Below are 22,932 nucleotides of genomic sequence, written 5' to 3'. Positions count from 1 at the left end.
CCGGACAGCAGGCCCTCAGATTTGACACACTGAACTCTGTCTGAGAAGTAGTTGGTGAACCAGGCGAGGCAGTAATTTGAGAAACCAAGGCTGTTGAGTCTGCCGATTAAAAATGTGGTGATTGACAGAGTCGAAAGCCTTGGCCAAGTCGATGAATACAGCTGCACAGTACAGTCTGTTATCGATGGCGGTTATGATATTGTTTAGGACCTTGAGCGTGGCTAAGGTGCACCCATGACCAGCTCGGAAACCAGATTGCATAGCGGAGAAAGTACGGTGGGATTCGAAATGGTCGGTGATCTGTTTGTTAACTTGGCTTTCGAAGACCTTAGAAAGGCAGGGTAGGATAGATATAGGTCTGTAGCAGTTTGGGTCTAGAGTGTCTCCCCCTTTGAAGAGGGGGATGACCGCGGCAGCTTTCCAATCTTTGGGAATCTCAGACGATACGAAAGAGAGGTTCGAACAGGCTAATAATAGGGGTTGCAACCATTTCAGCTGATCATTTTAGAAAGAGGGTCCATATTGTCTAGCCCGGCTGATTTGTAGGGGTCCAGATTTTGCAGCTCTTTCAAAACATTAGCTATCTGGATTTGGGTGAAGAAGAAATGGGGGAGGCTTGGGCAAGTTGCTGTGGGGAGTGCAGGGCTGTTGGCCGGGGTAGGGGTAGCCAGGTGGAAAGCATGGCCAGCCGTAGAAAAATTCTTAATTCTTAATGAAATTCTCAATTTTCGTGGATTTATCAGTGATGACAGTGTTTCCTAGCCTCGGTGCAGTGGGCAGCTGGGAGTAGGTGCTCTTATTCTCAATGGACTTTACAGTGTCCCAGAAGTTTTTGGAGTTTGTGCTACAGGATGCAAATTTCTGTTTGAAAAAGCTAGCCTTTGCTTTCCTAACTGCCTGTGTATATTGGTTCCTAAATTCCCTGAAAAGTTGCATATCGCGGGAGGCTATTCCATGCTAATGGAGAACGACACATGATGTTTTTGTGCTGGTCAAGGGCAGTCAGGTCTGGAGAGAACCAAGGGCTATATCTGTTCCTGGTTCTACATTTTTTGAATGGGGCATGCTTATTTAAGATGGTGAGGAAAGCACTTTTAAAGAATAACCAGGCATCCTCTACTGACGGAATTAGGTCAATATCCTTCCAGGATACCCGGCCCAGGTCGATTAGAAAGGCCTGCTCGCTGAAGTGTTTTAGGGAGCGTTTGACAGTGATGAGGGGTGGTCGTTTGACCGCTGACCTATTACGGACGCAGGCAATGATCGCTGAGATCCTGGTTGAAGACACCAGAGGTGTATTTGGAGGGCAGGTTGGTTAGGATGATATCTCTGAGGGTGCCCGTGTTTACGGATTTGGGGATGTACCTGGTAGGTTCATTGATCATTTGTGTAAGATTGAGGGCATCAAGCTTAGATTGTAGGATGTAGGATGGCCGGAGTGCATGGTAGAATAGTTTCAATGAATAATGTACAGACAAAGGTATGGTAGGATGTAAATACAGTGGCGGTAAACCTAGGCATTGAGTGACGATGAGAGAGGTATTGTCTGTAGAGACACCATTTAAACCAGATGAGCTCACTGCATGTGTGGGAGGTGGAACAAAAGGGTTAGCTAAGGCATATTGAGCAGAGCTGGAGGCTCTACAGTGAAATAAGACAATAATCACTAACCAAAACAGCAATAGACAAGGCATATTGACATTAGGGAGAGGCATGCGTAGCCGAGTGATCATAGGGTCCAGTGAGTAGCTAGGCGGGCTGGAGACACTGCGATTCAGACAGCTAGTGGGCCGGACATAGCAGGCTAGCAGATGTGCCTTAGAGGGACGTCGCAACGGAATAAGTCTGTTGTAGCCCCCTCGTGCGGTTACATCAGCAGACCAGTCGTTATGGATCAGCAGGGCTTCGTGTCGTAAAAGGGTCCAGGCCAATTGGCAAAATAGGTATAGTAGCCGAAGATATTGGCTGATGGACCTCTTCAGCTAACAGTCAGATATGCTCGAGACAGCTAACGGGCCGCGGCTAGTAGATGGGCATTCAGGGGACATCGCGACGGAGGAGCCTGTTGAAAAAAACCCTCGGGCGGATTACGTCGGTAGTCCAGTCGTGATGAATCGGCGGGGCTCCATATTGGCAGTAAAAGGGGTCCAGGCCAATTGTCAAAATAGGTATTGTAGCCCAAGGAGTGGCTGATGGACCTCTTCAGCTAGCCGGGAGATGAGCCTAGCATAGGCTAGCTCCAGGCTAATTTGTGCTTGCTTCAGGACAGAGACGTTAGCCAGGAGTAGCCACTCGGATAGTAGCTAGCTGGCTGCGATGATCCATGTGAAAAGGTTCAGAGCTTGCGGTAGGAATATGGAGATATGGAGAAGAAGACTTCAGATATGTTCTGGGTTGAATCACGTTGTGCAGACTGGCAGGAGTTGTCTGGGCTAAAGGTTAGCTGATGACCGCTAGAAGTGGCTAGCTGACTACTAGCTAGTAGCTAGTTAGCTGGCTAGCTTCTGTTGGGGTTTCCGGTTCTAAAGTAAAGAAAATAGCAGATCCATACCACATTGGGTGAGGCGGGTTGCAGGGGAGTATGTTGAAGTTGAGAATAAGAAAAATATATGCAAAAATATATATATACAAAGTAAAAAGATATGTACACGGCACACGACAAGACGAAGTATAAGACGCCGGACTGCTACGCAATCTTGGATTAGAATTAATATAGGATGGACCTTTAAACTATACTATTCTCCTGTATCTTAGTCCATTCCGCTCTGACATCGCTCATCCATATGTATATAGTCTTAATTCATTCCTACTTAGATTTTTGTGTGGGTATGTTGTGTAATTTCTAGGATATTACTGTCGGAGCTAGAAGCACAAGCATTTCGCTACACCCGAAATAACATCTACTAATCACCTGTATGTGACCAATAAAATTTGATTTGATTTGAAAACATTTCATACACCTGTACATCCCCTTTTAACACACTGTAAATTAACTTCATGAAACAACCACAGACATTTCAATGGAGCACCACTTACGGAGGGCTCAGTTCAACATTGCCTCTCTCCCTGAATTAAGCAGGTTTACAGCATTAAAAACCGGAGAGAATGACAGTCTCTCATAATCCACACAAGGAATTATATTTACTCATGGGCTTTTAATAAGGACTGACCATGGATGCCCGAGGCATTTGTTTTACTCACGAGCTACTTACTTAGCGTACTAGAGGATGTTTCTAGCTATTGTCGTTATTTTACAGTACTGTCGCTAGTCATATATTTTTTCACATACAATACTGTAGTTCCACCTTAATTGGAATTTAACTCAAGCTCTACTAAATGGATACTTAGTTGAGCTGCAACATTTGATCCTCCAAACTTTCTCCACATTTGGGTTGCTGTTTCCAAGAACCTTAGTTTGGGAGCTTTACTTTTTATGAATGAGCTGATTGATAGGGATGAGCCCTTTCTTAATATTCACTCTTTTATCCGAGCGTGTCGTTAAAATCTCCTAATTTCATCGGGTTTAAGAGCGCTCACAGAAATGTGTTTTCTCTTACCATCAACAACACTGGAGGGAATCTGCTCCGACTACTCAGAGAAGGCTTAGCCCAGTCTTTGACTGAGCATCACTGTCTTTCTTTCCATGCTGGCTTTACGACGTGCAGCATTTTCATCAGCCTGTGGATTACTGAGCTACGTGCTGACATTATGTGTGTTAATGTGCTGACCTTCATGTCTTAAAGTAATGATGGACTGTCGTTTTTTCTTTGCTTATTTGAGCTGTTCTTGCCATAATATGTACTTGGTCTTTTTCCAAATAGGGCTATATTCTGTATACCACTCCTACCTTGTCACAACACAACTGATTCGCTCAAACGAATTAAGAAGTAAAGAAATTCCACAACTTAACTTTTAAGAAGGCACACCTGTTAATTGAAATGCATTCCAGGTGTCTACCTGCTCATGAAGCTGGTTGAGAGAATGTCAAGAGTGTGCAAAGCAGTCATCAAGGCAAAGGGTGGCTACTTTAAAGAATCTCAAATATAAAATGAAAAAAAGCGCAAAGCTTTTGTTTTTAGGCCTGAGACTTCATCTCGGGCATAACAACACCATGCCGATATATCCTCCAAACACCGGCTTCTCGGGCATTATCTCTTAAATAGAACATATACAAACCTCAGACATTCTGACAATTCAGTGTGCATTCCATTTGATCTGTCCACCTACCAACTTCAAATTTTCTATGTCAAGCTTTCCTTCTCTTTATGTGCTCACCCTTTCTTGCTCTCTCACTCTCCATTAATTGCCTTCTTGGTCTGCATTTTGTTTTGTTTTTATTTTTTAAAGTTTAAACCAGGCTATCTAAGGGTGTCTCTGTGAAGCCCTGTGCAAACACTCTATGAGGGTTACGTAAACGAGACAGAGTAGTCACACAGCGGGGCTGGAATCATTAGAGACGCTTCCTGCACAGCCAATTAGCTAGCGTCATTAGCAGAGAATTATGGGCAAAGTGCATTTCCGATAAGGTGGAAAGTGAGTCGGCAAATTTGCACATCTTAGATTTGGAATGTAATCGAGACGAATAGGCACATGGTATTAAAGGAACTGCGAAGTGTTGCTCTGTCCCTGTGCAGTCACTCCCGACAAGTCACAAATCAAACTCCAAATCAAGTCACACCATTCGATTGGATTCCCAATCTGATCAATGGACGTTTGCATTTGGAGAAGAAGCCCATCTAAAAAGCCCTTCTTGAAAACTTGGTCATCAACCCCAACTGGTGGAGCTGCTATGTACATCCCACTCAGTCTCCTCCACCATGTTCCTCATGTCGTGGGTTGTGGGTGTGAATGTTAACTATTGTAACTTCTGGGGACTGCAAGTGTTCCTCTAAACTGTTGATCAACTGTTGGACCTCATGAAGAGCCACCTTGGATCAAAATGTTCTAAATAATGGTGGTATAGTATACAGTATATAATGTGATGTGCGTAAGACTATGTTTCTATCGAGCACGACACCTCCGCTATGTACTCACTGTGCTCCTTTCCTTTGACTTCTGTGTGTCCCCACTCCTTTACCCGCAGATTGACAAGACAGACGACAAGTCCCTGGAGGAACGAGGGCGCATCATGATCTCCCTCAAGTACAGCTCCCAGAAGTCTGGCCTGGTGGTGGGCATCGTCCGCTGTGCCCACCTCGCCGCCATGGACGCAAACGGCTTCTCAGACCCCTATGTCAAAACGTGAGTTTGTCACACAGCCTAGCGACAGCACATGTTCCCAGACGCATGTACTTCAGACCTCTAGTGCTACTGGATCGATTTTTACTCATCGTCCCTTAGGTCTACATGGAATCAATCTCTGGTTAATAATTCTTTCTCTGTTTTTATTTAAAAAAAATAAAAGTGAATTCCATTTGGAAATGTTGAATGATACACTACCAGATGAACACATTTGATCCTGGTGTAAAAAAAACAGGCAAAGATGCAACTCTGCATCTCCTATCTGCCAATATGTAATGATGCAAGAAATTCAGATTACCATGCACTCACAAGGAAAATGACACAAGAAAAAGAATGACATAATTTACATTTAGCCAAAATTCCTTGCTATGCCTAGGGCTTGCAATCATGAGCCAATTGCCAGCAGACCAGAGCAAGATCCAAATGGAGTCCTTGGAACAGAACAGATAGCAGCAGTGTTTCGGCAGTGAATCTCCTGTGATTACTCCTCAACATGAAAGAGATGTACTGCGCAAGAGGACATCCTGAGGGCTGCAATTATGAACGAGTGTTCTTTTAATCACACCTGAATATTACTGCACTTCTTTCATCTCGCTGAACGATGGAGGTGAAATTAACACATGGCTCTGGTGAGAACTCGAAAAGAACAAAGAAGGAAGAAGACCCATTGGAAGAGAGGACGGCAATTCCAACCAACGATTAAGAACCGCTCCCCAAAGCCCGAAAGACTTGCATCCCAGATAATAGATTTACAAACGTCCTCTTATGCGGGCTTGGAAGGAGAGTTGTGTCCCAAATAGCACCCTATTCCCTATGTAGTGCATTTCTTTTGTCCAGAGGGACCTGGTCAAAAGTAGTGCACTACATAGAGAATAGGGTGCTATTTGAGACGCAACGGAAAAGTATGCTCTGTTGAATAGAGAAGGAGAGCTGAAATGGTTTTCCTGTCCTCCGACACCCAATCGTATAGTCATGGCTGTCTAACACATCATGTCGTGGCTTTCTGGCTTTAGAAGGCTGCCAGACACTGAGTTGCTCCACCCCACTGTGTTAATGAAACGCTGGGTTTTTGTTCTTGGCCGGTAGCCCCTTTGTACACCAAGTGGGACCACTGCCCTAACAACATGGTCGAGGGGTAACACATGGTCGAGGGGTAACGTTTTATTGACACGCTGGGTGAATGTATGACAAGCACACCCAGCTTGTAACATTACATGTTGGTGAGAATAGAGATTCTAATACTTTATACCACAGCGTTGTTGTATACTCGTTTCTGATTGGCTACAAGAGCATTCTGGAATGGACATTAAAACCAGACAACGGGACAGTTGGAAAAGATATTGGTGCACCTTGCAATCATGACACAATATTGCGTCATTATTGCAAGGTGTCCCGATATCTTTTACAACTGTCCCGTTGTCTGGTTTTAAAGTTCATCATTTTTTTGGAGCATCTGATGACTTGTTGAACATGAATTTATCCCCACCGCTGCCAAATCCTCCCATATATTTCTAGTTTGACCAGCTGTTTTCAGCAACTGATATTTTTGAATTCGGTTGTCATATTGGCAGGTTTGCTAGCCACAAACGATTTAGCTAACTTCTAGCCTTGCGTTTGATATGCAATGCGATCTCCTCGTCCTTAACAGTCAGTGTGTGATGTACATGTGACAAATAAAGTTTGTTTTGATATGTTGACGAGTGTTCTGACGAGAAGGCAAACTTCCTAGCTATGCCAGGCAAAATCGGGCATTGTCATCTCATTGTTATGGATGTATCCATATAAATGTCACTAGAAAACAGCTACTTTGCTATTATTCTGGCTGCAGAGGTTGTGACTTTGTTAGCCGTAGCTAGTTGGCTATCTAGCAAGCAAGGGATAAGAACGTTGCCAGCGAGCATAGCAACGGAAGACAAAGCATGAACGACTGCGTCGCGTCCATAAATATCAAACTAATCAAACGAACGACTGGGACGAGAAAGTTTTAATTTGCTTATATAAATGAAAATATCAACAATTATTTTCTATTTCTACCAGTATATCGGTGCTTTCATATTTCTTTATTTTGCAACTGTGGTATAAGCGGGGATAAACAGATTAAACAAATGCAACAGAATGACCTTTGCTGTTATACTGGCTGCAGAGATCGTGACTGTGTAGCTAGTTGGCTAGCTAGCAGCAAGCAAGGATAAGAGCGTTGCCACTGAGCATAGCAACGGAACATAGAAAAACAAACGACTGGGTTGTGTCCCTAAATAGGGGTGGGAGGGCCAAGAGACCTGAGGTGGCTGAATGGAGTGCTCAGGTTGGGATGTAGGGTTTGAGCATGGCCTGAAGGTAGGGAGGGGCAGTTCCTCAGGCTGGTCCGTAGGTAAGCACCATGGTCTTGTAGAGGATGCAAGCTTCGACTGGAAGCCAGTGGAGTGTGCGGAGAAACGGAGTGACATGAGAGAACTTGGGAAGGTTGAAAATCAGGCAGGCTGCAGCATTCGGGATAAGTTGCAGGGGTTTGATGGCACAAGCGGGGAGCCCAGCCAACAGCCAGTTGCTGTTGTCCAGACAGGATTAGGATCGGCGCCACTTCATTTATGAGATAGCGTCGTACTCTACGGATGTTGTAGAGCATGAACCTGCATGAGCGAGTCACTGCTTTGATGTTTGCAGAGAATGACAGGGTGTTGTCCAGGGTCATTGTAAGGTTATTTGCACTCTGCGAGGGTGACACTATCAACCGTGATGGATAGGTCTTTGAGCGGGAAGGCCTTCCCGGGAGGAAGAGCAGCTCTGTCTTGTCGAGGTTGAGCTTGAGGTGGTGGACCGACATCCAAGTTGAGATACCTGCCAGGCACTCAGAGATGCGTGTTGCCACTTGGGTGTCAAAAGGAGGGAAGAAGAAAAGTAGTTGAGTTTCATCCGCATAGCAATGATAGGAGAGACCATGTGAGGATAAGACGGAGCCGAGTGACTTGGTGTATAGAAAGGAGACGGCCTAAAACCGAGCCCAGGGGGACACCAGTAGTGAGAGTATGTGGTACAGACACAGATCCTCTCCACGTCACCTGGTAGGAGCGGCCTGCCAGGTAGGATCCAATCAAATGAGCCTGAGATGCCCAGCCCTGAGAGAGTGGAGAGGAGGATCTGATGGTTCATGGTGTCAAAGGCAGCAGGTAGATTTAGGAGGATGAGAACAGAGGAGAGAGAGTCAGCTTTGGCAGTGCAGAGAGCCTCCGTGACAGAGAAGAGCAGTCTCGGTTGAGTGACCCATCTTGAAGCCTGACTGGTTAGGCTCAAGAAGATTGTTTGAAATATCCCGGATTATACTTCATGCTCCAGAAGTACATAGTTTTTCTCTAAAAATCATACATTGTGTGGCCTGGCTGGTCTAGCGGTAATACTGCAGGCTCTGGCACAGTGTTGGTTTGAATCCAGCTTACTGGCCTATGGCTCAACCTCTATCTTTCCCCATTGTCAGCCTCTCTCACTATATATTTATAAAATCATTCATTTTCAGTGTAATAATTTCTTTGCAATACTATTGCCATGTAACAAGATTCTTCAAATACAATAACTACACAGCCTCCATAGGTGTCCAGTATCTCGGAGTCATTCATCTGTCATAACACCTCAACATGAGCACGTCGACATACAGCACTTAAGGGAATCGAATATCGGCTAATTCATTGACTGGATTGTGGAGACCTGTAATGATGAATCGGTGAGTCGGCAGCAGGTGCAACGTTTTAATAAAACAAAACCAAGAACATGACACTAACATAAGGCAGTACGCCAATACACAATAACAATTCCAACTGGTGAGTGAACATGGGAGTGTGACATAAAGGGAATGAAATGAAGGTAATGGAGTCCAGGTGGGAATCTTAATGATTCACAGGTGTGCATAATGAGTGCCAGATGTGCGTAATGATGAATTCCAGGACCGGTGGTTAGTACTCTGGCGACGTCATACGCCGGAGGGGAGGAGCAGACGTGACAGTAACCCACTCTGACGTGCGGCTCCAGCCGCAGGACGACACCAACCAAGGGGACGACCCCGAGGATGAGGAGTGGGTCGGTCCGAGTGGCAAAGGTGGAATTCATGGATGATGTTGGGGTACAGAATGTCCTCCACCGGAATCCAATGCCACTCCTCTGGGCCATACCCCTCCCAGTCCACCAGATACTGGAGCCGACCCCCATGACGTCGGGAGTCCAGTTGGGATCTGACAGCGTACGACAGGCTCCCCTCGATGTCCAAGGGGGTGGAGATGTGTCGTTGGGGACAGCATCAACTAGGAGACCAGGAACCACCTCGCCTGAGAAGGGAGACATGAATAGGGTGAGATACGGTAGTGACTGGGTAATTTTAACCTGTATGTCACCTCATTGACCCTCTGGAGAACCTTGAACGGCCCCACAAACCAGGTGCTCAGTTTCTTGCAGGCGGAGTGGGAGGTTCCTGGTAGAGAGCCAGACGCGATCCGCAGGATGGAACACAGGGGTCTCACTGCGGTGACGGTCTGCCTGCTTCTTCTGATGATGGACGGCACGCTGGAGTCTCACATGCGCATTGTTCCACACCACCTCCGCACGCCGGAACCACTCTTCTACCGCAGGAGCCGTGGTCGGGTCCAGGGCCGGCTGGAAAACCAAAACACACTGGAAGGGGGTCAACACAGTGGAGGATTGACGTAGAGAGTTCTGGGCGTACTCTGCTCTAGGAAGGAACGTGCCCACTCACCCTGCCGGTCCTGACAGTCACTCCTCAGGAACCTCCCCAGCTCCTGATTCATCCTCTCCACCTGCCCGTTAGACTGAGGCCGATACCCGGATGTGAGGCTAACCGTGACCCTAAGCTTCTCCAAGAAGGCCCTCCATACTCGGGATGTGAATTGGGGGCCATGGTCTGATGTCCTCCGGAAGGCCATAATGTCTGAAGAGTGCCTCAGTGACCTGGAGAGCAGTGGGAAGACCAGGAAGAGGGATTAATCGACATGACTTGGAGAATCTATCCACTACCACCAGAATGGTGGTGAAACCACCAGAAGGGGTAAGGTCAGTAACAAAGTCAATAGATAGATGGGACCAAGGTAGCTGAGCCTCCCTGCAGGAGCATTCCGGACGGGGGGGACTTGGTTTGAGCACACACGGAACAGGAGTTGACATACCACGTAACATCCTGCACCAAGGTGGGCCACCAGTATTTCTCAGTGATGGAATGGATGGTGCGGGAAATACCTGGATGTCCAGCGATGACAGCTGTGTGTGCACAGGTCAGCAGCTGATCCCTTATCCCTGTGGGAATGTAGATGTGCACGGGAGGACAATTCAGGGGTGTGGGCTCCCTCTCTAGAGCCTGGCGGATGTCCACATCTACGTTCCAAACCATTAGACCCACGACTCGGGAGGTCTGGATTATGGGTGCACTCTGGACAGGAGCCTCTCCTGAATCGTAGATACGGGACAGGGCATCGGCCTTGATGTTCTTAGAACCTGGGCGATAGGTCAGCGTGAAGTCAAACCTGGTGAAGAAGAGGGCCTCCCCTCGCTGTCCGTATGTACTCAAGGTTCCAATGGTCAGTGAGGATGATGAATGGTTCCTTGGCACCCTCCAGACAGTGTCTCCACTCCTCTAATGCCAACTTCACCGCCAAGAGCTCCCGATCGCCGACATCATAATTCCTCCCTGCAGGGGACAGTTTCTTGGAGAAGAAAGCACAAGAATACAATTTCAGTGGGTCCCCCTGTCTTTGACAAAACTGCCCCCACACCCACATCCGATGCATCTACCTCAACCACAAAAGGTAGCATGGGATCTGGGTGTTTTAGCAAGGGGGCGGCGGAGGAGACGAAAGGCCTCATCGACTGCTGGAGACCAAACCAACCTACGAGGCCCACCCTTGAGAGGGGCGGTGACGACACTGAAGTTCCTGATGAAGCGGCGGTAAAAGTTGGCAAACCCCTCCAAAAAATGGTGTAACACCTTGAAGGTGGTTGGGACTGGCCATGACCTTACCGCATCTACCTTGTTGTCCTCCACCCTTTCTCCCCGAGGGCTGATTTGGTAGCCCAAGAAGGAGACAGCCCTCTGGTGGAATTGGTACTTCTTCGCCTTGACGAATAGGTGGTTTGCTAAGAGGCGTCCCAGGACTGCTCGAACGTGAGAGATGTGATCTTCCAGGTTGGTCGAGAAGAGCAGAATGTCATCGATGTACACAATCACTTGACGTCCAAGCATGTCCCTGAACACCTCATTGACGAATGCCTGGAACACTGACGGAGCATTGGCTTAGTCAAAGGGCATAACCAAGTACTCGTAGTGACCAGACATCGTGCTGAACGTAGTGACCAGACATCCACCCGGATGTGACTGAGATTGTAGGCACTCTGCAGGTCCAGTTTGGTGGAGAACCGGGCTGCTCGATGGCTGACGGCACCACGATACTTTGTGGTACCGATACTTTGTGATGTCATTGAGTCCACGGTAATCGATACAAAGGCGTAATCCTCCCTCCTCCTTGGCCACGAAGAAGAAACCAGCCGTCACAGGGGACTTGAACCTGCAGATGAAACCCTGTTGGAGCGCTTCTTGAATGTAGTCCTCCATGGCCTGGGTCTCAGCCAACGACAGAGGGTAGATGCGTCTGTGCGGAGCTGTAGCACTGTAAAATGGGTCAATTGCACAGTCCCAGGGGCGATGAGGAGGGAGACAGGTAGCGCAGCTCTTGGAGAATACCTCCCTTAGATCCTGATTTTCCTCTGGGATGTTGGGCTGGAGAGCAACCACCGGACTCTCAACTGACATGGAACCACAGGGGAGAGGAAAGCATGTCCTCCAGCATTCAGGTGACCAGTCGGTGATTCTCATCCTCGACTATGAGATGGTAGGGTTATGGCGCTGAAGCCAAGGTAGGCCGAGGATAATCTTGTGAACTAGTGCACTGGAAATGAAGGGGAAGTTTTCCTGGTGATTGGGCTCCACGGTGAGGGTGAGCGGTTGGGTGATGTGTGTGATGGTTCCGGATCCTGGAGGCCAACAGTCGAGACCTTGAACCGGAAAGGAGAGGAGAGCGGGTAGGTAGTAATATTGAAAGAGGAGGAAAGGGTCTGATCCATAAAGTTCCCCGCGGCACCAGAATCCATTAAAGCTGTAGATACTGGGCATGACGGACAGTCAGCCAGAGTGATGGGTACTAAAAAGAGTCTAACAGGAAGAGCAGTAGTTGGAATACTCACTCCTGGTCCGGAGGATGTAACATCATGTGACCGTCCCTCTGCTCTAGTGGATCCCGGATTCTGAAGTAACGGACACCGCTGGTGCTTGTGCCCTCCCTGGCCACAGTACAGACAGAGGCCCAGCTGTATCCGTCTGCTTCGTTCTGCCGCGGAAAGTTTTGTGACCCCTACCTCCATGGGTTCAGGCTCTGATCCCGAACACTTGCCGAAGAAGGGAGAGAAGCGATGGAGATGCCGACACTGAATCCCAGTACCGGTGGTTAGTACTCTGGTGATGTTGTGCGCCGTAGGGGAGGAGCAGGAGCAGAGGTGACAAGACCTGTGTTTTTTTCACATTGGGCCCTGTAAATGGGATTTCCTCTAAGCCTAACTGGTTTCTAGCAGCTAATGGAATTCCTCAGCCTGAGGATCCACAGGCAGCTATAGTCTCTAGTAAGATTCAGAGAAAATCTCTTTCTCCTGCCACGGGTGAGATCTGTGTATTACTTTTGAAAGGGAGTAGAGGCATTCATTTAACCCCATGTTCTTCCTCAGGCACTGTTGAGACTAGTACATTTTGACACTGGGGCCATTCTATAGTTAAGAGGGGGGGGGGGGGGGGGGGGCAAGTTAAGTTTAGGCCAGAATGACTGGTGTATGCAACTTGAATTTTTGGGGGTAAGAAACTTCTAGATGTCCTATGTTATTTCATTAAAGCGTGAGATGTTGGTCAATATGGACTATGCAGACGAGTTGGTTTAAGAAGAGAGCAGTTGGCTCCATATGGATCACCTTACCTCTGACAGAGCCAAGTACTGCAGTTCTACTGGACTCAGTGGGGGGGTCGATCAAACTTCCTCAAGCTCCAACTCCAGCCAAGCCCTTGGGGATTCCCAACATCTATTTGGAGTTCCTGAAATCAAAATCTTTGACCTTTTGGGCCTCATTGATACTTCAATTCCTATGGAGGGGTTTATTGTTCTGGGAGTGTGCAGCCCTCCAGTAATTCAAACAATGGCTGTTGCTCTCCAGACTGTCATTGTGCATCGTCAGCATGCTCAGCAGAAAACAAACTCCATTGCTGAGGGAGGCCATTGTAATTTACTTTTTGCACAGATTTTTTGCCATTCATTCCCATCTTATTTTCGGGAGCATTGCAAACATGTTAAATGCATTTTGGAGATCAGAGCTTTCAGTTGGACCTAGCTTGCATCCCAAATGGGATTTCCCTATATAGTGCTTTTAGGGTAGTGCACTATAGGGAATATAGTCACATTTGGGGCGCAACCCTAGACTAGAGCCACCAGCTCCATGCTGTTGTATGTTAATACAATATGGTAATCAACCTTTCAACCCATGGACTGTCAGTCACTGTAGCAACAGCTTTCTTAGTGCTGGCCTCTGTATGCTGCCCTAAGTCTTCTGCCCACTGTCAGATAAAATTTGATGCCACAGCACCCTCTGGTGGAATAATTGGTATAACATTCAATTCAACATTCAAATTAATTAATGACCCATATTTGCTGTCTCATTCCTTTTCATAAATGCCTTTTCATATTGGGCCAGTCATTCTTGCTGGACTACTTAGAGCTCAGAGACGTGAGGCGTTTCAAAGTTCTGTGTCCCTGGATTGAATCTCCTGACTCCTGACCTGACTGTCTATTACAGTCTACAGCACGCCCAATAATCCACATCAAACAACCAGTAGACTGCAGAGAGACATTTTCTGTCAGTAATAGTTACTGCTTCATGTCTTTTCTGCAGGTACCTGAAGCCTGACGAGAACAAAAAGTCAAAACACAAGACTGCTGTCAAGAAGAAGACCCTCAACCCAGAGTTTAACGAGGTAAGGAAGGACATGCATTCCTCTCTTTCCCCCCTTCATTTTCCTCTCTCAGAGATATCTTGTCTCTCTGACATCACAAATCCCTCCAATAATCAATCCCATTTAAGACTTGATACTTAGGAGGAACCAGATATTTTAAGATCAAGCTTATCAAATTAGATATGAAACACATTTTTCAAACTTGGCTAATTATACCTGACTTTGTTCCAGTATGATGAAAATCATGACTTTAAAGGTCCAATGCAGCTGTTTTTATCTCAATATCAAATAATTTCCTGGTAACAATTAAGTACCTTACTGTGATTATTCTTTTTTTTTTTAAATGATCAAAAAGAAGAACAAAATGTCTTCGAGTGGGGAGGGGAAAAATGAAAATTAGTTGTTATTGGCTGAGAGGTTTGGAACTCTTTCATATTGATCAATTAAATAATTTACCGCTTAATGATGTCACCATCGAAGGCCAAAACTCCATCCCACCAAATGTCATCATTTTCACAGAGTTATTCCAATCTCATAGTGTGGAAATATATATAAAACACAGGTAAATCATGTTTTTGACTGCACTGGGCTTTTAATGCTGACTCATTGTACATTTACTCTTCTTACCGACAGTAGGTATCACCTCTCCCCATATTTGTCTTTTATCTGTCCCCCTGTTACTATCTGGGCGGCCTTATTGCACACTAGTGCACATTTTTTTACCAAATGCATTGATGATGAGGTGAGCAACCGTCAGATCAGCCGTCTGTTAACTCTCATTGAGAGGCCAACTTGACTCTAGTAAAAGTCTATTTCCCCCCTCTCCTGAGCCTGCCTCCTTTTCTCTGAATGCCTCACAAACATTCTCCCATTCATCTGTTACTATGCTCCAGAGAGACCCCACGTTCAGACCACCACCAAAGACCTAATTTAGCACTAGACTGCGGCATTGAGTGGCGTCCTCCCGGAACACGCGAGGCCTGTGACTTGACATTTCCACTGACATTTCCTTTCGTCTCCATTTCCATCCTGTTGCCTGTTGGCCTTTCGGCTCGAGATTAGGTGACCTGGGCTTCCACTGCATTCAGAAGGCATTTTGGTTCAAAAAGGCGTACAGATAAACTTGAGTATTGATGGATTGATACCAAAATTGATTCTCTTCGTGGCCTTCTGAGTGGTTCAGCGGTCTAAGTCACTGCAGTGCTTAAGGCGTCAATACAGATCCGAGTTCGATCCCGTGAGGTACCCATGAGGCAACACACAATTGGCCCAGTGTCGTCCGGGTTAGGGGAGGGTTTGGCCGTCCGGGATGTCCTTGTCCCATCGCGCTCTAGCGACTCCTGTGGCTGGCCTGGTGCATGTACGCTGACTTCAGGCACCAGTTGTACGGTGTTTCTTCCGACACATTGGTGCGGCTGGCTAACGGGTTAAGCGAGCAGTGTGTCAAGATGCAGTGCGGCATGGCAGGGTCGTGTTTCGGAGAGCGTATGGCTCTCGACCTTCGCCTCTCCCGAGTCGGTACGGGAGTTGCAGCGATGGGACAAGACTAACTACAAATTGGATATCATGAAATTGGGGAGAAAAGGGGTCAAATTAAATAAAGAAATTATAATAATATTGATTCTCTTCTATCAGCATGATTAATTGTAGGCCGTATCGGTAATTAATTGTCACTGATAACATTGTTGAAAATATTATTTAAATATGATTCCTTTGATTTATGTTTCTTGTGGAATCTTACTGGCTTTTTGGGGATAACCTTGCTGTCTGTATGAAGCCGTCTGGCCAGTCACGTTTTTACATATTTTTTTGTAGGAGTTCTTCTACGAAATCAAATACGCCGACCTCAGCAAGAAAACCCTGGAGGTAACCGTGTGGGATTACGACATCGGCAAGTCCAACGATTTCATAGGTAAGCACTAAGCAGGTGACCACGTTACCAAGTGTAGTGACCTGAACAGTTCAAAAAGGTGTAGGTGGCTGCAGCCACACCGGTGACAATCCGGCCCAGGTTCCCCTGCCATCTCTGTTTACAACACCTACTCACCCACCAGAGGCCTCCATTTGTCCTGATAGCTACCCAGGGCCACAAACCTGGACCCAAATGACAACAACAAACAACTGAGCGGTGAGGAAGAAGCAGGAAACACTGACCCTTGATGCATGCCAGCCAGGCTATAAGCTTGTCAAGTTCTCATGCCGACATGTGGTTGGTGGGCGAGGAGTTGAACTTGAAGTGACAGGGATCCAACTTTTTCTGAATCCCTAACAAATCCCCCATTCCTCTCTTTTGATGATGCACTCATCAAGAGTCCTCAGCACTCATCAGGAGTTTGAGCTGTTCACTCATCCACTTTAGCTAATGTGTAGGGGAGAGTGGGGTATGTTGAGCTGTTTTTTACATTCAGCATCACTACATCAAAGAATATATTTGTATTCTTTCTAACACAGATATCAACATATATTTCAGGATGTTGTGTATGCCTGGAAATAATCAGAATCCATGTAAACATAACAGTTTTGAAAACATAGCTTTTCCAACAAAATTGGTCTCTTGGAACAACTTACCCCGGGTGTGGGGTAAGTTGAGCATAGGGACAGGGTAAGTGAAGCCACCTTGGAGTAAGTGGGTGGTGGTGTCCTGCGACGGTGAATGTCCTGGTAGGTCAAAGTTTAATTAATGGAATGGGGTGTGGTATATTGTAAACTCAGTAAAAAAAGAAACGTCCCGTTTTCAGGACTCTGTCTTACAAAGATCATTCGTAAAAATCCAAATAACACATCTTCATTGTAAAGTGTTAAAACACTGTTTCCCATGCTTGTTCAATGAACCATAAACGATTAATGAACATGCACCTGTGGAACGGTCGTCAAGACACTAACAGCTTACAGACAGTAGGCAATTAAGGTCACAGTTATGAAAACTTAGTACACCAAAGAGGCCTTTCTACTGACTCTGAAAAACACCAAAAGAAAGATGCCCAGGGTCCCTGCTCATCTGCGTGAACATGCCTTAGGCATGCTGCAAGGAGGCACAGGGACTGCAGATGTGGTCAGGGCAATAAATTGCAATGTTCCTACTGCGAGACGCCTAAGACAGCGCTACGGGGAGACAGGACACACAGCTGATCGTCCTCGCAGTGGCAGACCGCATGTGACAACACCTGCACAGGATCGGTCCATCCGAACATCACACCTGCGGGACAGGTACAGGACGGCAACAACAACTGCCCGAGTTACACCAGGAACGCTCAATCCCTCCATCAGTGTTCAGACTGTCCGCAATAGTCTGAAAGAGGCTGGACTGAGGCTTGCAGGCCTGTTGTAAGACAGGTCCTCACCAGACATCACCGGCAACGATGTCGCCTATGGACACAAACCCACTGTCGCTGGACTAGACAGGACTGGCAAAAAAGGCTCTTCACTGACGAGTCGCGGTTTTGTCTCACCAGGGGTCATGGTCAAATTTACGTTTATCATCGAAGGAATGAGCGTTACACCGAGGCCTGTACTCTGGAGCGGGATCAATTTGGAGGTGGAGGGTCTGTCATGGTCTGGGGTGTGTCACAGCATCATCGGACTGAGCTTGTTATCATTGCATGCAATTTCAACTCTGTGCATTACAAGGAAGACATCCTCCTCCCTCATGTAGTACCCTTCCTGCAGGCTCATCCTGACATGATCCTCCAGCATGACAATGCCACTAGCCATACTTCTCGTTCTGTGCATGATTTCCAGCAAGACAGGAACGTCAGTGTTCTGCCATGGCCAGCAAAGAGCCCGGATCTCAATCCCATTAAGCACGTCTGGGACCTTTTGGATCGGAGGGTGAGGGCTATTCCCCCCCAGAAATGTCTGGGAACTTGCAGGTGCCTTTGTGGAAGTGTGGGGTAACATCTCACAGCAAGAACTGGCAAATCTGGTGCAGTCCATGAGGAGGAGATGCACTGCAGTACTTAATGCAGCTGGTAGCCACACCAGATACTGACTGTTACTTTTTATTTTGACCCCCCCCCCTCTTTGTTTAGGGACACGTTATTCCATTTCTGTTAGTAACATGTCTGTGGAACTTGTTCAGTTTATGTCTCAGTTGTTGAATCTTGTTATGTTCATATAAATATTTACACATGTTAAGTTTGCTGAAAAAAATGCAGTTGACAGTGAGAGGATGTTTCTTTTTTTGCTGAGTTTATTTCTTAAATGTATGCCTACATTCAGAAATACAGTGCCTTCGGAAGGTATTCAGACCCCTTGACTTTTTCCACATTTTCTTACGTTACAGCCTTATTCTAAAAAATGTTTTTTAAATCCTCCGCAATCTACACACAATACCCCATAATGACAAAGTGAAAACAGGTTGTTTGAAATTTTATCATATGTTTTAAAAATATAAACGAATACCTTATTTACATACACTACCATTCAAAAGTTTGGGGTCACTTAGAAATGTCTTTGTTTTTTAAAGAAAAGCAATTTTTTTTGGTCCATTAAAATAACATCAAATTGATCAGAAATACAGTGTAGACATTGTTAATGTTGTAAATGACTATTGTAGCTGGAAACGGCTGATGATTATTTTTCATGGAATATCTACATATGTGTACAGAGGCCCATTATCAGCAACCATCCCTCCTGTGTTCCAATGGCACATTGTGTTAGCTAATCCAAGTTTATAATTTTAAAAGGCTAATTGATCATTAGAAAACCCTCTTGCAATTGTTTCAGCACAGCTGAAAACTGTTGTGCTGATTAAAGAAGCAATAAAACTGGCCTTCTGTAGACTAGTTGATTATCTGGAGCATCAGCATTTTTGGGTTCAATTACAGGCTCAAAATGGCCAGAAACAAAGAACTTTCTTCTGAAACTCGTAAGTCTATTCTTGTTCTGAGAAATGAAGGCTATTCCATGCAAAAAATTGCCAAGAAACTGAAGATCTCGTACAACGCTGTGTACTACTCCCTTCACAGCAGCCCCGGTGCACAACTGAGCAAGAGGACAAGTACATTAGAGTGTCTAGTTTGAGAAACAAATGCCTCAAGTCCTCAACTGGCAGCTTCATTAAATAGTACCTGCAAACACCAGTCTCAACGCCAACAGTGTAGAGGCGACTCCAGGATGCTGGCCTTCTAGGCAGAGTTGCAAAGAAAAAGCCATCTCTCAGACTGGCCAATAAAAATAAAAGATTAAGATAGGAAAAAGAACACAGACACTGGACAGAGGAAGATTGAAAAAAAGTGTTATGAAAAGACAAATCTAAGTTTGAGGTGTTCGGATCACAAAGAAGAACATTCGCTTGACCGTATTGTACGTAAGAAGTGCCCATCAAGCCAATCCAACTTGTGGGAGGTGCTTCAGGAAAAATGGGGTGAAATCTCTTCAGATTACTTCAACAAACTGACAACTAGAATGCTCAATGTCTGCAAGGCTATAATTGCTGCAAATGGAGGATTCTTTGACGAAAGCAAAGTTTGAAGGACACTTATTATTTCAATAAAAAATCATTATTTATATTTCCTATTCATTTTGCAACTCATTTCATGTATGTTTTCAAGGAAAACAAGGACATTTCTAAGTGACCCCAAACTTTTGAATGGTAGTATTCAGACCCTTTGCAATGAGACTCGAAGTTGAGCTCAGGTGCATCCTGTTTCCATTGATCATCCTTAAGATGATTTAAAAACTTTTTCTCCCCAAATTCGTGGTATCCAGTTAGTAGTTACAGTCTTGTCTCATCGCTGCAACTCCCGTACTGACTCTGGAGAGGCAAATGTCGAGAGCCATGCGTCCTCTGAAACACAACCCAACCAAGCCGCACTGCTTCTTGACACAATGCCCACTTAACCCAGAAGCCAGCCGCACCAATGTCTCGGCGGAAACCCCGAACACCTGGTGACGTGTCAGCGTGCGCTGCGCCCGGCCCACCACAGGAGTCGCTAGTGCGCGATGGGACAAGGACATCCCTGCCGGTCAAACCTAACCCGGACGATGCTGGGCCAATTGTGCGCCGCCCCAGGGGTCCTGTCTCCCGGTCGCAGTCGGCTGCAACAGAGCCTGGACTCAAACCCAGAATCTCTCTTGGCACAGCTAGCACTGCGATGCCGTGCCTTAGACCACTGTGCCACTCGGGAGGCCCGTATGATTCTAAAACTTGATTGGAGTACACCTGTGGTAAATTCAATTGATTGGACATGATTTGAAAAGGCACAAACCTGTCTGTATAAGGTCCCACAGTTGACAGTGCATGTCAGAGCAAAAACCAAGCCATGAGGTCAAAGGAATTGTCCGTAGAGCTCCGAGACAGGATTGTGTCGAGGCACAGTTCTTGGGAAGGGTACGAAAAAATGTATTCAGCATTGAAGGTCGCTAAGAAAACAGTGGCCTCCACATCATTCTTAAATGGAAGAAGTTTGGAACCATCAAGACTCTTCCTAGAGCTGGCCGCCCATACAAACTAATCAATCAGGGGAGAAGGGCCTTGGTCAGGGAGGTGACCAAGAACCCGATGGTTCCTCTGACCAGAGCTCTAGTGTTCCTCTGTGGAGATGGAAGAACCTTCCAGAAGGACAACCATCTCTGCAGCACTCCACCAATCAGGCCCTTATGGTAGAGTGGCCAGATGGAAGTCACTCTTCAGTAAAAGGCACATGGCAGCCACTTCGAGTTTGCCAAAAGGCACCTAAAGAAGGCACCTAAAGACTCTCAGACCATGTGAAACAATATTCTCTGGTCTGATGAAACCAAGATTGAACTCTTTGGCCTGAATGCTAAGCGCCACGTCTGGAGAAAACCTGGCACCATCCCTACGGTGAAGCATGGTGATGGCAGCATCATGCTGTGCGGAGTTTTTTCAGCGGCAGGTACTTGGAGACTAGTTAGGTTGAGGGTAAGATGAACGGAGCAAAGTACAGAGAGATCCTTGATGAAAACCTGCTCCAGAGCGCTCAGGACCTCAGACTGGAGTGAAGGTTCACCTTCCAACAGGACAACAACCCTAAGCACACAGCCAAGACAATGTAGGAGTGGCTTCGGGAAAGTCTCTGAATGTCCTTGAGTGGCCCAGCCAGAGCCCGGACATGAACCCGATCAAACACCTCTGGAGAGACCTGAAAATAACTGTGCAGCGACGTTCCCCATCCAACCTGACATAGCTTGATAGGATCTGCAGAGAAGAATGGGAGAAACTCCCCAAATACAGGTGTGCCAAGCGTCTTACCCAAGAAGAATCTAGGCTGTAATCACAGCCAAAGGTGCTTCAACAAAGTAAACACCTTTATGCCGAGAGAGCAGTTTTTAAAAATGATTTTTCCTTATGATTTCTGGAGACGAATGTGTAACCGGCCATAAAGTATGGAAGCAAACTGAAAATCATATCAACATGACATGTATTGCGGCCCCTTTTCCACAGTGAAATGGGATATAAATAGCTGTAATGTTATTCAGAATTCAAATTATGTGCCTTCAAAATTTGCCTGGATGAAATTTAGAGACACAAGCTATAGGCTTCTTTAGGGCTGAACCTGCCGAGTGGATGTATGTGTTTCAGAATGTTTTGATTATATACCCTGGCTTTTCTCTGTTTCATTTAGCAATTTGTATCATGTTAAGTATTAGCCACTATCGGGAGCCACTGTCAGTAATACCACATGCATTTATTTTTGCATCATTTCATTCCATTTACCTTTCTTTCCTCTGTCACGTCCTTGTAAATTGCTCCTGGGGGTCGCTTGCATTAGTGGATCGTATTAGGCTTGTCCAAAATTATTGCGCTACACATGTAACCTGTTTGAAGACCACATGTAGCAGGTTAAATCTGGAGCCTGGCGCACGGTTTACTATGACTGGACCATTGTCGTACAGTTCCATGATTAGTGGGAATTAGGTTAGTACTACTACTACTTCCAATATTTCATGGATTGAACTTGAATAGGACAACTTTCAGGATGAATCAAACCACTATTTTTCATTCATCAATATGCGGTATTTTGTGTGGAATAGCTCTCCAAACAGTTTTTTTTAATGATTCATACATACTTTCCTAACCCTAAAATGTGCCTAAATATCTAGTATTCTAGTTATTTACATCTACCAGTTGGTGCTGAAATGGCGACGAATATGCATCGATGGATTTCTTTCATTGATCCCTATATTCTGAACCTGTTCTCTCAATGTATTCTATTGAATCTGTCAACCAAAATTCAAATTAAAGGTGCACCGTATTTAAAGGGATGCCTTAAGATCAATGTACCCCATTGAATGAAAACTCCACAAGAAAATGTGTTGACCAGCAAGTGGGAGGGTTTTCAGTGGTTTAATTAAATGTAATTAGAGTGGGAAAGGTAGCCACATCTGCAGAGTGCTTTACGTGACTAAGATAAGTCTGAATACCAAATACTGAGAAGTGTTTAGGAAAGGCATGCGTAGGAAAGGCATACATTTCTGACTCGAGATCGGCCCATTTTGCATAAAACTGAAAACAAACAAATAATCATAATTTGTATGGGGTATGGTAACCTAACGTAGCAGGCGTAGAAAATTGCCTGTTGTCCATGGTAGAATAGGCGGAAGTTAGGTTCAAAATATTATAGCCCTGAAACCCGGATGTTAGCATTTTCTGGCGACTCCGCATAGGCTAGGGGTATGGTGGTCATTGGCTC

At 45.9% G+C, this 22,932-nt stretch overlaps 1 protein-coding gene across 3 annotated transcripts in view; it reads left to right on the top strand.

Moving 5' to 3' along the window:
- LOC129820062 (double C2-like domain-containing protein beta) overlaps positions 1–22,932 on the top strand; it is a 310,308-nt gene that overhangs the window by 285,156 nt on the left and 2,220 nt on the right. For all 3 annotated transcript variants that reach the window (XM_055876894.1, XM_055876902.1, XM_055876910.1), the window contains 3 exons: positions 5,084–5,241; positions 14,218–14,299; positions 16,094–16,190. In XM_055876894.1, coding sequence (XP_055732869.1) covers positions 5,084–5,241; positions 14,218–14,299; positions 16,094–16,190 — 337 coding nt within the window. The remainder of the gene's footprint in view (positions 1–5,083; positions 5,242–14,217; positions 14,300–16,093; positions 16,191–22,932) is intronic.

This window comes from Salvelinus fontinalis, chromosome 2 (genome assembly GCF_029448725.1).
Source record: "Salvelinus fontinalis isolate EN_2023a chromosome 2, ASM2944872v1, whole genome shotgun sequence".
Classification (NCBI taxonomy): domain Eukaryota; kingdom Metazoa; phylum Chordata; class Actinopteri; order Salmoniformes; family Salmonidae; genus Salvelinus; species Salvelinus fontinalis.
This window is presented reverse-complemented; position numbering and strand designations above follow the sequence as displayed.